This window comes from Suillus subalutaceus (genome assembly GCF_016647625.1).
Source record: "Suillus subalutaceus strain FC151 chromosome Unknown DFJ58scaffold_131, whole genome shotgun sequence".
In the NCBI taxonomy this organism is placed as follows: Eukaryota; Fungi; Basidiomycota; class Agaricomycetes; order Boletales; family Suillaceae; genus Suillus; species Suillus subalutaceus.
The window spans coordinates 55,994-68,350 of NW_024540380.1; the positions used below are offsets into that span (position 1 = coordinate 55,994).

The window sequence follows — 12,357 nt, forward strand, 5'->3', positions numbered from 1 at the left end:
TTTCGGGTCTGGTGATTAAAATTGGGAATATTGGTGCTGCAAGGAATGTACAAGTGTCGACCAAACTCTCTTACAGCTCAATCATAACTCTTTCCAGGAACCATTCCCTAAACTTTAGGTCGGATAGGACGACGGGAACCTTCACTTGCGATATCGACACGCTTGTTTTGTCGCATTTCTGCCTGCGATACTCTGCAAATGTGCCTTTCTCCAATAGACGAATGGTCGGCTTTCTTGCTCGGCCTTGCCAGAAAGCAGTGCGAAACTCGTCGTTTGCCGCCATGAGATCTTCAAAAGTTTGCTGCGTCGCCATTCTCGCGTCGTTTCCTGCAAACACCAATTAACTCAGTCTAGCTCGGTCCCGTCGCATGGTAAGCACGAACCTATTTCTCCTCCAATTTCTACTAAATATCCATAAGTAATAGGCGCGTCTCGGTCGTCACCTACAATGGTGAAATCTATGATTTGGCCGATCCATCGATTGGCGGCAGACACGATCGCATTCGTCAATTCTGATTCAGTGCACGTTGTTCCGAATGTCATCACAAGTCCGCCTCTTCCGAAGCGGGCGATATTAGTTCAGCTCCTAAAACCGATAATGCGGCAACTCACTCTCGCCTGTGAAGGTAGTTGATAACAGGCAATCCGTCGTCTGGAGCGAAGCCTTTCACGGTGACGACATCCCCAAGGCGGTATCTCCACAAGCCATTACGAGTCGTCAAGACGGGCTCGTAATGCCCTCCAGGTACAAGTTCCCACTGCGGCAGGGATGAGCAGACACAGCTGTGATGCAAATGAACAGTCCTTACGATGGACAGTACGCGCTCCGAAGGCTCGTTGGAATACACATCCAGGAATTCGGTGACCACATCCACAAACACCACCTTGAAGTCAGTCTTGGGGTCGCCTTTGTGGTATGTTATGGCGACGCCACCCTCTGAGCTGCCATAACCAGGAGACTGGGTGGGGACAGAAGGTCCGAGTGCATGAGTAATCTGGTGTCGCTAACTGTCAGTTGTGTAGTAAACCTTCCGCACTTGACATGCCTTGGGAACAGAGGCAGTAGCAGGACCTCCGGTGATCCCAACGAACTTTGTCAAGTAAGGCCACACGCGGACTGCCCAACCCTGGATGCCAGGAGGCCCGATTTCCCGAAGTTCAGCAGCACGAAGAGGATTTGGTCTAAACAGTTTCTGAGTGACCTTGTGAGCCGAGTGGAATGTAACAAGCAAGAAAAATATGACCTCCAAAGGTGCTCGCAAATGGTCTAGGTCTTCAACATCCGGGATGATACCTTTCTCAATGCAGTCGATGAGTAGAGACCACTCATCCTCTATATACTGCAAAAAAATGACGAATACATTAGCAAAGAAGAAGCGGATGATCGTCACCCGACAGTCTGCTAGTGCAAACAGAGCATTCAGAACGAAGAACGCGCGATAGCTCTTGACCAAGGAAATCGCATATGGATCTGTTTGCCCTGGCACTGAAATTTGTCTGGGGATCAGCATGCGCAAGGAAAAGTGACATGGCGGGCTTACACCATAAGTCGAGCCTCTCGTTGTCATGCTCGGCGTCCCAGTTCATTGCCATTCGCAGAAAACCGATGCTCAACGAGCAGACCGTCACCTGCTTGGATTGACCATCTTCGCAATCTATTTGTAAGATTTGCGAATACTTCAGAGAAGCCGGTGATAAGGTAATCCCCTCTGACGGAGGAAGCGCCAGATATAGAGGATGGTGCAACAGGTGAGGGGGTGGCCGATATTTGGGGAATATCTTTACTGATTTGCCGGATGTCATACTAGACATGGCGAGGAAGTAAGGTAGTCCTGGGGCGAACATGTTCTTGACGTCAGCCTCCTTGCAAGGGGTCGCAAAAAACTTTGCTATGAACGGCCGGTAAGGTTCGTAGTTTGTGGTAGGGACGAATTCTCGGAAGCTGCGCAGGAATTCTAGATCGTCTTTCGGGTTGCCCTGCGCGATAGCCTCACGGAATTTGGCCAACTCGGGAGCATCCTGCGCAAACTGAGACGCAGAATTCGGTCGTATAAACTCGAGCAAAGCTCGATCTACGCGATCCTTCAGCTGCTGAGATAGTTCAGCGGACAAGGAGTCCAGGAGATCTGTTTCAGGACGAGACATTGCTACGTTCTGATGTGGAGTTGGAAAGCAGCTTTATATAATGGTCGACTTATAGCCTGTGGAATTACCCACGACGCATCTCAAGCTGGTCGGACACAAGTTTGCCATTGTGTTAACATCCTTCACGACCAGTCCGCCTGGCCGCTCAAAACTCTATATTTCGGTTCGTGGCCAGTCTAAGGATGATCTTGTGTGGCAAGTGATCATAGGTTTGTAGCAGATGACAAGATGTACCTGGGTATGTACACGTGAGGGTTTAGCCCTTGGCTCGCAAGCCCAGGTAATCATAATGAGGGCACATACATGATAGCAGGCGCGCGCGATGATCGCGAATATCGGGCAATGAGCACTACGTGCGTATCTGGTAAGCCTGGGAGGCCAACGAAACCAAATGTATATGATATGAGAATTTACTCTAGGCATATTTGAAGCAGAAAGAGGATAGGTGGGTCCTTCTTCTTTATAGATGCCGTGCACTGTACATGGGAGCTCAATGAGTAATCAAATTTGAAAGCTGCAACCGAATATATGGAACTTGTATACAATCAGAGTGTCATCATGTGCCATGCAAGAGACTGCGTTCATCCGGAATCGTTTCAGCTTCAGCCAGACTGTCTCAAGAGGATAACCAACATATATACTCTCCTCGTACAAGTTCAAGTTGGGGTGGAAACTTCAGCAATAGGAAGTGCTGTATACACGGCGGTCTTACGGACCTTGAAAGATAGTTTAAGAGAACACAAACAGTTTTAATAATTTTTCTTGAAGCAATGATTGTTGATGTTAGCCAGATCTAAGGACAAAAGTGACCGTTATGATGATGTCTCAGGCAGGGCTTGAAATTTGAAAGTCTACCTATGGGAATAATATCATGTCTCCACGCGATGTTATTGTCATAGTAAGACTCGAGTCAGACCTTGAAAGAGCACTGAACGTTTCTTCAGTTTGAAGCCATCGATGATAACACGGTTTGTGATCAAGGATCAGCGAAATTTAAATTTGTAAACCAGCGACAACAAAGGAGTTGTTATGTAAAACCCTCCTCCTCGAATTATCCTCGTAGATCAGACCCAACGCGCGTCAACGATCAACGATCAGCTCAGCACTAACAACGACAAGCCAACGAATGAACTGCAGATGACGATGCATACCACAGACCAACCATCAAACACAAGCTCGTGGCACTCCATCCGTCCCTGGACGCCTCACCTCATCCTCTCAGTCCGTGAAATCACATCTGTATCAGCGACTTTTATTCTCTCTTCAACGCTCTCTCCACAGTCTGAACCTGCTTTGAACGTAGATCACGAATCCTCGATACCCGCAACCACAAACACCAATATTAATGCAGACCCAGATGCCAACCCAGACATAGAGACAGAAGTGGAAGTAGAATTGGATGGGGAACTAGGAGGAGAAACAGAAGGGGATACGGTAGGAGATACCGCCCGAGGAATTATCTCCGAAGCACTCTCAACAGGCCTCTCGGTATCTGTCAACGGTTCCCCATGGCAGCGCGTCCTGATACGCCTCCTCGATCCCGTAGACGAGGCTGTTATCATCATATACGGGCTCATGCCTGGACGGCAGTATGATATCGATCTGGGACTTGTACAGGATGGATTGGCGAGCTCTATTAGGAGGCAGGTCGTCACTGAAGGTATGTGCTTTGATATGATTGGTGATGGTATGGGGACTTATTAGTTGTGTGTGTAGAAGCGGAAGGTGCGATTGAGAATGGAAGGTTGGACGAAGGAACAAGTACTAGTTTTCTCCTCCCACCCTCATCCTCATCCTCCTCCTCCGCATCATCATCATCCCTAAGCCTATCAATGTCAACTGCAGCAACCGACTCAAGCCCCCTCACCCACCCTCGACCGCGCTCCACATCCCGATCCACAACACCCACCCAAGAAGATCGTCTCCCCAAACTGCAATCTACCCTCACTTCCCTCCAAACGCACATTTCCGAACTAACCACCACCCTCAAATCCACGCGCAGAGACAGCCAAAAAGCAGATGCAGTGCTCAAAAACGAGATCGAAGCTCTGAATCGGGCTTCTGAAAAGCGAGTGCTGCCGAGAGTAAAGCGAGGCAGCGCATCAGGGCGCTTGAGGATGCTGTTAAGAGGGCTAATGAGGGGAGAGAGGATGTTGAGAAGGGAAGAAGTGAACTTGAAGGCTCTAGCCCTTCTTTGAGGAAACAGGAACGCGAGAAGGAGGAGGAATGTGAAGTTCTCAAAAAGGAGGCTTCTAAAGTGCGTAGGGAACGCGAGGGGAAAGAGGAAGTGAGGAGAAGACGCATGGAGGGTGTTAAGAATGAGATTGGGAGCGTCGAGCATAGGTTGGAGAGGCTTTATGCGAGGCAGGAGAAGTTGGAGGGGACGGTGTTGATTGATTTGGAAAAGACGCTTAGGGAGGTTGAGAAGGAGATACAGGAGGCTGAAGCGGAGGCTGAAGCAGCTGGGGCGTATAATGCGACTATTGGGAGATCAATGCAGATGCAGCCACCTGTGTCGCCTCCTCAGTATCGGAGACATCAGCCACGGACATCGGCATATCGAATCGGGGATGGCGCGCCTCCTGGACTTGGACTTGCTAATCCGTATGCGAACTGTCATGCGTCTAGCTCTGGGTTTTCGCATTCTACAAGTCCATCGCTGTCGCATCCGAATGTATCGATATTATCCCATTCAACGAGTTCTACAGGGTCGCACGGTGGTAGTATGCTCCCTACTAGTTCTACGTCTGGGACGTCGACACTGTCGAGCAAGGCACCGCCTTTTGAACCAGCGCGCGGGTTTAGGTCTTCGTTTCCGCCGTTAAAACCTTCACCTGGTATTGCACCGATTCAGAGGCCTGTTGGGACAATTTCGAAGGGTGGCGGGTGACGACGAAATTAAGGTGTAAGGTGTGGTATTCGTTGTAGCTCTAGGAGAGTCAAATACTGAGTGCTTTGTGTTGAACGGGTTCAAACCTCTCAATTTGTCCGGGAGTGCGAGGGTCAATATTTCATTATACTACGAGATCTATACCCATTTGGCACGGTCTCTTCTACCGTTAGCACAGGTAAAAACGGGGGACCGCCAATCATAGCAGGCGCACGGAGGCCTCATTCACTCAGCCAGCCGTACATAGAAGTGAGTGTTGGGTTTCAGAGTTGGTATGGTGATTCATCGAGTTTAATTTCCTTTATACAAGTCTAATTGGTCGATATCGACTTTCGAGTTTTCCAGGGTTTATCGATATCCCTTGCACGAGCTCCGGGCGCTCTCGGCATGACGCGCATGCTGATACGGAGGTTCTCTCCACATGGGCTATTTTTATCCTGATGTACATATGCTTTGTCTGTCGTCGTGCTAGCATTCGATTTTTCGTCACCCACCCATATATCTTCCCAACACGCTTCTTACACATGTATCCCGGCTCCACTTGACGTCTATCTATAGCGGTCTGGTTTTGTTCTTGGCTAGTGCAGTATTCATTGGATTTTTTTCGAAACCCTTTTGCTGGCTAATCCTCGCGGCCTGCGCTTCTGCGAGACCAATTAGTCGGTGACTATTTGCCTTGCAAGACTTCAAGCCATCCGTCATATCTCTCTTCCCTCGTTTGAATTTATTTTACTTCAATCAATATCTGCCCCAAAAAGTACAAATATACGTCCAGTGGCAAAGTCACGGTGGGTGTCAGGGAGTCCAGTATGATCAACATACATTCGCGTACATATAAATTGTGCACATTCAGAGCGTGCAATAAGGCTTGCAGACCAGCTGTTAGCTACTAAGTAAAATCAAAATCTAGTTTCCTCCCCTTCCCTACTCCCCCTATGAGAGAGAGATGAGGCGAGGCGAGACGCCGAGCGACAACCACAACAGCTATCAAACAGACGAGCAAAAAACTGAGGAAAGAGAAAAGCCAACTAAGTACTGGTGAACTACGAAGAAGGAAACCGAATCAAAAATCGTAACCATAACTGGGCCTCATCTAGTAAATCGCGCGTCAGTGCCATGAACCAGACTGCATCGATGTGAAAGCAGAAACACGACTTACTGCACAAAAAGGAAAGACCTGCCGTGCCGGTTAGCCATGTGGTTAAATCCAGGACACAAACCACTGAAACTCACGCATACGTGCCCAGGGCAGGTGTGGCATTGTCTATTATGTAGACACCAGAAGTCACATCTCCCGACGTCGGCCTCAACAGCGTCAACGGGTGAAGCAGATATTGATGATGTAAAGGCAGCAACAACGGTGAGGACAGTTGCAGAGGAGAAAACGCATTGTGAGTGAGGATATGAGATCAGATCAGATATATCTGAAGGGTTAGTAGGAAGATACCTGGCTTTTATATGCTGAACAATATTTTTTCGAACAGATAATATCTGCAATGCCACCAGACTGCCACGCAAAGTCTGTTGGCATATTGATGCAATCATCTCCAGACTTATCTCTTGCATAATTGAAACAACTCAAAAGGAAAAAACTCACGGCAAAGATTCTAACAAGCCGGCAAATTGGGCTCATTGTGACCGAGAACTGCTCCCCGAATCGCACCTCAGTGAACAGATGTCGGTCATATCGTTCATTTCTATCAAAGATCAACGGGGGGTGGGAAAGATCAGAAGCGCATCGACCTATGTTTGCCACATAATTGATGACATACATTGTTTTGAGCTCCTCTCCATCCTCGTAGAAGGCGCAAAGAAGTATATGCAGATTGTTTCAAAATCTGGTCTCGAGCGGCTCATCAGAAATTTGGATCGTGTTCTCGAAAGACTGAAGAGATGAAACCCAGAGCAGGGAGAGGGGGCCGCCGATGCTGTGAAGGACTTGAGGACTGTAGTCAGCGACAAGCTTGAGAGCTTTGGTCAATAACTATTTGTCCCCTGATATCACGGTGCTTGTGCTAGTGTCATGGAGCGAAGGAAGACACGGGGAAGTGCAAGTGCGGAAGCAGAAAGTATAAAAGCCGGGAAACTAGCAAATCCCTTTCAACCACTATGATCGATGCTAGAGATAAATGAGTGTTATGGTGATCCATGAGTTTGAAAGGCCGAATTATCGCATCCAACACTCGAATGAAAGACTGTTTTGACTAGAAGAAAGATTAGATCACGCGACTCAGAGTGTTAGAAATACAAAGCACGGCGACCTGAGTCAGTGTCCTTTCCGACAAAAGACCTATATCCCCAGCAACTCAACTGTCATTCTCCATTTTAGCAAGCTGGTCCACAAGCTGATCCATCACATCCGTCTTAACCTCGCCAACTTCAGCACGAACAGGCACAAGCGTCGCCGTAGGATCAAAACCCGGTGCAACACGCCTGAGTGCTTCCTTTCTCCGCCATTCATGCTCATCCTCTCTCGCACGAAGATATGCCTCCCTCCTCGCCGTATGCGCCGCAAGTGTCATGCGCCGAGAAGACTCGACTGTGAGTATGTGCGGTTCTAGTGTGTATGGATAGACGAACTGTGAGCTTGTCCGTGAGTGAGATTGTTTGAGAGTTGGAGGTACATACATATGGAGTAACGCTATCAGGGAGAGGGGTGGATGTCTGGTGGTAGATGCACCTGCGAGCAAGTCAGTATAGGTCGATGAGGAGGACAAGTTTCGTACGAGTGGAGGAACTCGAAGACCTGGTGACTTTATGAGCGGAACGTGCACTGCTGCTGCGTATTGCGATTCGGCTGCTTCAAATAAAACATCAGCCATTTAGAAAAATATACATAGAAACTACTCACATTGATCTGGCATATGGTGATGGTTTGAGAGAAATACTGAGAAATACCGTTTCGAGTCTGACATATCCAAATCAGGACACTTTCATATACTTACTTTTTCTTTTTTTTAAGTTGACGCAGCGAGGATGGACGTGAAAGTTTACACTGTCAACGGCGCAGTAGCAGGTTCATCATCGTCCATTCCTGATTGGCTTATCAGAAAACGAGCAGCGAAAGGAAAAGGAAAGCGGGTCTCAAAGGAGCATGTCCAAGGTGCTATCGAGCTCATTCAAGGATTCGAATTCCCCGAGGCCAGCAACAAAATAAAAACAACAAGAGACGGTCATCATGCCATAGCTACTGGCACTTACAAACCTCAAACAAGAGTTTGGGATCTAGACGATCTCAATCTAAAATTCGAGAGACATTCAGATGCAGAGAATGTTGATTTCATCGTCAGTCTCATATTCCTCATCCTCATGCAAGCTCACGACGTCTTGTGTTCAAGATTTTATCAGATGATTGGACAAAGATCATGCACTTGCAGAATGATCGTACTATCGAGCTGCACACTCAGGGAGGATTCCATTATAGGACTCGCATACCGCGCTTCGGTCGGTCACTGGCATATCACTTTCCATCATGCACCGCGCTCTTCTCAGCTTCAGGAAACGAAATATATCGACTCAACCTCGAACAAGGACGTTTTCTCAGTCCTTTAGTTCTTCAAGACGACAACGTCCAAGGCGTGAACTGTATTGACATCAACCCCGCGCATAACCTCCTCGCATTCGGTGTCGAAGGGAACGGGACAGTTCAATTCTGGGATCTTCGTTCTAGATCATCCGTCGGCGTGCTTCGGGTACCAACCAATCGACTATCAAGTCACACAGCGCGGAGTACCATGCCAGGTGTCGACGACACCGACGCACTCAGTATAGGCATTACAGCCCTCGCTTCCCGATCAGACGGCCTATCATACGTTGTAGGAACATCCACAGGACACACCCTCCTGTACGACATCCGATCCACCCGGCCCTTTGCACTAAAAGACCAAGGCTACGGCCTCCCAATACGCAATCTTACATGGATAGAAGGCAGTCGACTCGCAGGGGACGGTATGGTATTGAGCGCAGATAAAAAAGTCGTCAAGATATGGGATCGTAATTCCGTGAGCCCGTCTTACTTACTCGTGATAGTGCTGACGCTGATGACGACACTAACCCCGACGCACGACAGCCCTCATCCAACTTCGTATCCATAACACCCGCAAACGATCTCAACCACATCCATCACGTCCCAGGCAGTGGTCTCTTCCTAACCGCAAACGAAGGGATTCAAATGGGCACATATTACGTCCCTGCACTTGGTCCTGCGCCACGCTGGGCTAGTTTTCTGGAAAATGTTACGGAGGAGATGGAAGATTCCACGACAAGGAACGCGTATGAGGATTTCAAGTTTGTAGAGAGGAGTGAGCTGAAGACGTGCGTTGTCTTTTTGTGTTGTTTCTTTTCTTTGCTACCATATTCCTTCTTGATCCCGCGCTGCATACTTCATTCACCCCAATCTTTACCTCGCCCAAAACTTACAACTCACGCACCTCCTCACAGACTCGGCCCTCGACCACCTGGTAGGAACCCCCGCTCTCAAACCCTACATGCATGGCTACTTCCTCTCCCTCCACCTCTACGACACTGCACGCGTCATCGCTAACCCCTTCGCATATGCTGAGCATCGTGAGAAGCTCGTCAAGGAGCGGATGGAGAAGATGGCTGAGACGAGGATACGTACCAAGAAAGGTACTGGTGTTGGTACTGGAACTGGGGTTGGAGGCGAGGAAGTCAAGGTCAATAAAGCGTTGGCGGAGAGGATTGAGAAGGGGCTTGAGAAGGAGAGGAGGAAGGAGGAGAGGAAGAGGAGGAGGGGTACGAAGGGTGGGGAGGATGAAGAGGCTATGGACGTTGACATTGATGTCAGTGCTGACGAGGCAGAACAAACTCTAACTGAACTCGAAAAACCGACCCTCCTCAACGACCCTCGCTTCAAAGACCTATTCCTGAACCCTGAATTCGCAGTGGACGAAACGACGAGGGAGTATGCGCTTTTGCATCCTTCAGCTTCGGGTTCTAAGCAGAAGGTAAGAGGGAAGACTGCTGTTGAGGAAGAGGAAGAGGAGAGTGAGAGGGCTTCGTCTGCTGGGATTAGTGAAGATGAGAGCGAGAGCGAGGGTGGTGAGGGAGGCGATAGTGATGATAGTAGTGATGCTGGTGGTGAGTTTTTCGATTTCATTTCCACCCATCTTCCTTCCCAACGTCCTCTCACCCACTGTCGTTGACTTATAACTCACCATCGCATACTCACATAACCCCAGAACTCAATACATTCGACCCACGCGCGCGTCCAGGCCAAAAGAACGAAACGCGCACACCAAGCATACACGCGTACACGCCAAACACAACAGACAATCCAACGCCAACGTCAATTTCGTCCCTCTGGTTCCACACACTGAAGCTGGTACGAACGTGAGGAAGACGGGTGATAAGACTGCTACGTTTGGACAGCGGCGGAATGCACCTGCGCGTGGTTCCTCCCACACTATGACACCTTATGGCGCAGCGAATGGAGATAAAAGAGGGTTCGAGATGAGCTGGGTCCCTTCCACAAAAGACCCTTCAAGAGATCGGGGGAGCAGAAAAGACAAAAATGCGAGGAAGGGTGTGGAGGTGTTTGGAGCTGGTATGGAGCGTGGGGGTGGGGATGGGGAGAGAGCAGTTGTGTTGAGTGAGAGTGAACGGACAGGAAGGAGCCAGCGGAGGAAGGGCATGAGGAGTGGGAGTAAGAATGTGTTTAGGCAGTTAGGGTAGCATTTTCACTTTTGATTTTTGACTCGAGATGTTACCTGCTGTGCGCCAGAAATCACACATCCTCACATTACGCGCGTCAAGAGGTACAAAAAACGCCAGTGGGGACTGGTATCTCTATGCGGTGAAACAAAGCGACGATGCCATAGTTATTGGCAATGCGATACGGGATATGTGTACTATGTATGAGTACCGAGGTGTCCGACACGACAGGCATTCAAACGATCCTGGGCATCCTCTGCGGGATAACGATGATACTGTTGTTATGGTGCCAATAAAGAAAACAAAGAGTCTTTTCTCTAGTATGTCTTTTTCTTCTCGTCTACCGAGAGACCACCTATGTTGGCGTTAGTTGCGAACAAATAAAATAAGAAGTAAGATTAGCGTACCGGGTCCAATGTTCACGAGAAGGATGAGACCTCCAATGATAGCTGTAATTGATTAGTGTGTCAATGCTGTGTATGATGGCAAGAAATAGTGGCTTACAGAGCGTCTGGAAGAAATCGTACCTAGGAAAGCGCATCAACACAATGCCCAAAAATAGAACCCACACACGTACTTGAGGAAATCACGTTGAGGGTGAGCACTGTGCACGCTCCACCAGTCATTCGCAAAGACGTTGAAGACACTGAGTAAGATGACGAGGAAGATCGCAGACCATTTTGCTTTGAAGCCGATAGCTACCATCGTGCATGCTGAGAGACCGAAGACGGACATGAATATACGGCCCATGCCCCATTCTCCTTGGAAAATGAAGCCGAGGAAGAGGAAGATGAGGAGGACGCGGCCCGCGAGGAGAAAGCTACAATGGTGGGTGAATAAATGAGTGAGTTGCGGTGGAGAAGAATACACACTATTTCTTGCGGTCTGTTTCACTCATAGACGGGATACCAGCAAAGCTTTTCTTTTCGTTGACCACGGTTTCGCTAAACACCATGATGAGACCGCCTATGACGCTCAAGTTGCGAAGGAAGAAAGTGAGGTCGAACATGAGGCCATATCCGAAGCCTTGGATGATGACCACGCTGAGGAGACCGATGACTGCGTATTCTGTGTACCTTTTTCATGATGACGGCTGAGGAAGCGACAAGCATTGTCTAGGACGAGTGAATTAGATCCAAGAATTGCGAGACTTCGAATGAGGGCTTACGAGGACGTTGAGCAGTAGGAAGAGGTGGGAGATTCCCTTGTAGAAATGTCTATGCCTGTGACCAATGAAATTTAAACAAACGTCTTCCTGCTATGAATGGCTGTAACTGACGTTTGGAGGTACCAAAGCTGGTCATTCCATTGTGTCATAATTCTCAAAGCATCCTCATAGAACGTGACTATGATCAAGAACCGGCCAATAGTAGGCAAATGAGGTCTCAAAGGCTGAGAATATATCTCGATTGTGTCTTCGACCTGTTTAGCAACTGCTCGAATCCTCTCGAGAGGATGGTCTGGGTTAGCTGCCCTGTAACCTGTAGAAGGGCGTGAGTTTGCGAATCCATGAGGGTCTGGACTGTGATAGCTTGTTGAAGCTGGACGACCAATATTGATACGGGAGGTCATGGTGAACGATGAAGGAGGAGTCAAGCTTTGCCAGCATTCAACTTGTAACACCGACGTGGCGATTCACGTCTCGTGGG

General features: G+C 48.7%; 5 protein-coding genes across 5 annotated transcripts; 2 read left to right on the forward strand and 3 right to left on the reverse strand.

Moving 5' to 3' along the window:
* Window positions 1-70: 70 nt before the first annotated feature.
* DFJ58DRAFT_732716 (GH3 auxin-responsive promoter) lies at window positions 71-2,145 on the reverse strand (the record flags this gene model as incomplete). The annotated part of the gene is made up of 6 exons (XM_041386203.1): window positions 71-327; window positions 384-556; window positions 613-758; window positions 810-995; window positions 1,038-1,486; window positions 1,542-2,145. 6 exons carry the CDS (start codon window positions 2,143-2,145, stop codon window positions 71-73), a joined length of 1,815 nt encoding a protein of 604 aa, XP_041239234.1.
* Window positions 2,146-3,288: 1,143 nt separating this feature from the next.
* On the forward strand, window positions 3,289-5,153 carry DFJ58DRAFT_857776 (uncharacterized protein; the record flags this gene model as incomplete). The annotated part of the gene is made up of 3 exons (XM_041393952.1): window positions 3,289-3,805; window positions 3,862-4,217; window positions 4,274-5,153. The coding sequence occupies 3 exons, from the start codon at window positions 3,289-3,291 to the stop codon at window positions 5,033-5,035; spliced, it is 1,635 nt and encodes a 544-aa protein (XP_041239235.1). The 3' UTR covers window positions 5,036-5,153.
* A 2,188-nt stretch (window positions 5,154-7,341) lies between these two features.
* On the reverse strand, window positions 7,342-8,005 carry DFJ58DRAFT_748614 (uncharacterized protein; the record flags this gene model as incomplete). Its single annotated transcript, XM_041387603.1, has 3 exons — window positions 7,981-8,005; window positions 7,887-7,922; window positions 7,342-7,832 (listed from the first exon to the last, which is right to left on the reverse strand). The coding sequence occupies exons 2-3, from the start codon at window positions 7,897-7,899 to the stop codon at window positions 7,342-7,344; spliced, it is 504 nt and encodes a 167-aa protein (XP_041239236.1). The 5' UTR covers window positions 7,900-7,922; window positions 7,981-8,005.
* Window positions 8,006-10,809, forward strand: DFJ58DRAFT_809758 (WD40-repeat-containing domain protein). The gene is made up of 6 exons (XM_041391370.1): window positions 8,006-8,320; window positions 8,374-9,036; window positions 9,105-9,369; window positions 9,476-10,135; window positions 10,237-10,306; window positions 10,327-10,809. Exons 1-6 carry the CDS (start codon window positions 8,012-8,014, stop codon window positions 10,727-10,729), a joined length of 2,370 nt encoding a protein of 789 aa, XP_041239237.1. The 5' UTR covers window positions 8,006-8,011; the 3' UTR covers window positions 10,730-10,809.
* DFJ58DRAFT_857793 (SURF4 family-domain-containing protein) lies at window positions 10,575-12,280 on the reverse strand (the record flags this gene model as incomplete). Its single annotated transcript, XM_041393953.1, has 7 exons — window positions 10,575-11,063; window positions 11,116-11,157; window positions 11,213-11,235; window positions 11,286-11,528; window positions 11,581-11,784; window positions 11,860-11,931; window positions 11,988-12,280. The coding sequence occupies 7 exons, from the start codon at window positions 12,278-12,280 to the stop codon at window positions 11,026-11,028; spliced, it is 915 nt and encodes a 304-aa protein (XP_041239238.1). The 3' UTR covers window positions 10,575-11,025.
* Between the last annotated feature and the right edge of the window lie 77 nt (window positions 12,281-12,357).

Excerpts from the sequence above, each read along its gene's own strand:
- DFJ58DRAFT_809758 (XM_041391370.1), top strand. The coding sequence starts at position 8,012 with ATGGACGTGAAAGTTTACACTGTCAACGGCGCAGTAGCAGGTTCATCA. Across the intron at positions 9,370-9,475 it reads GTGCGTTGTCTTTTTGTGTT|ACTCGGCCCTCGACCACCTG; the intron begins GTTTCTTTTCTT and ends ACCTCCTCACAG. Across the intron at positions 10,136-10,236 it reads TGATAGTAGTGATGCTGGTG|AACTCAATACATTCGACCCA; the intron begins GTGAGTTTTTCG and ends ACATAACCCCAG.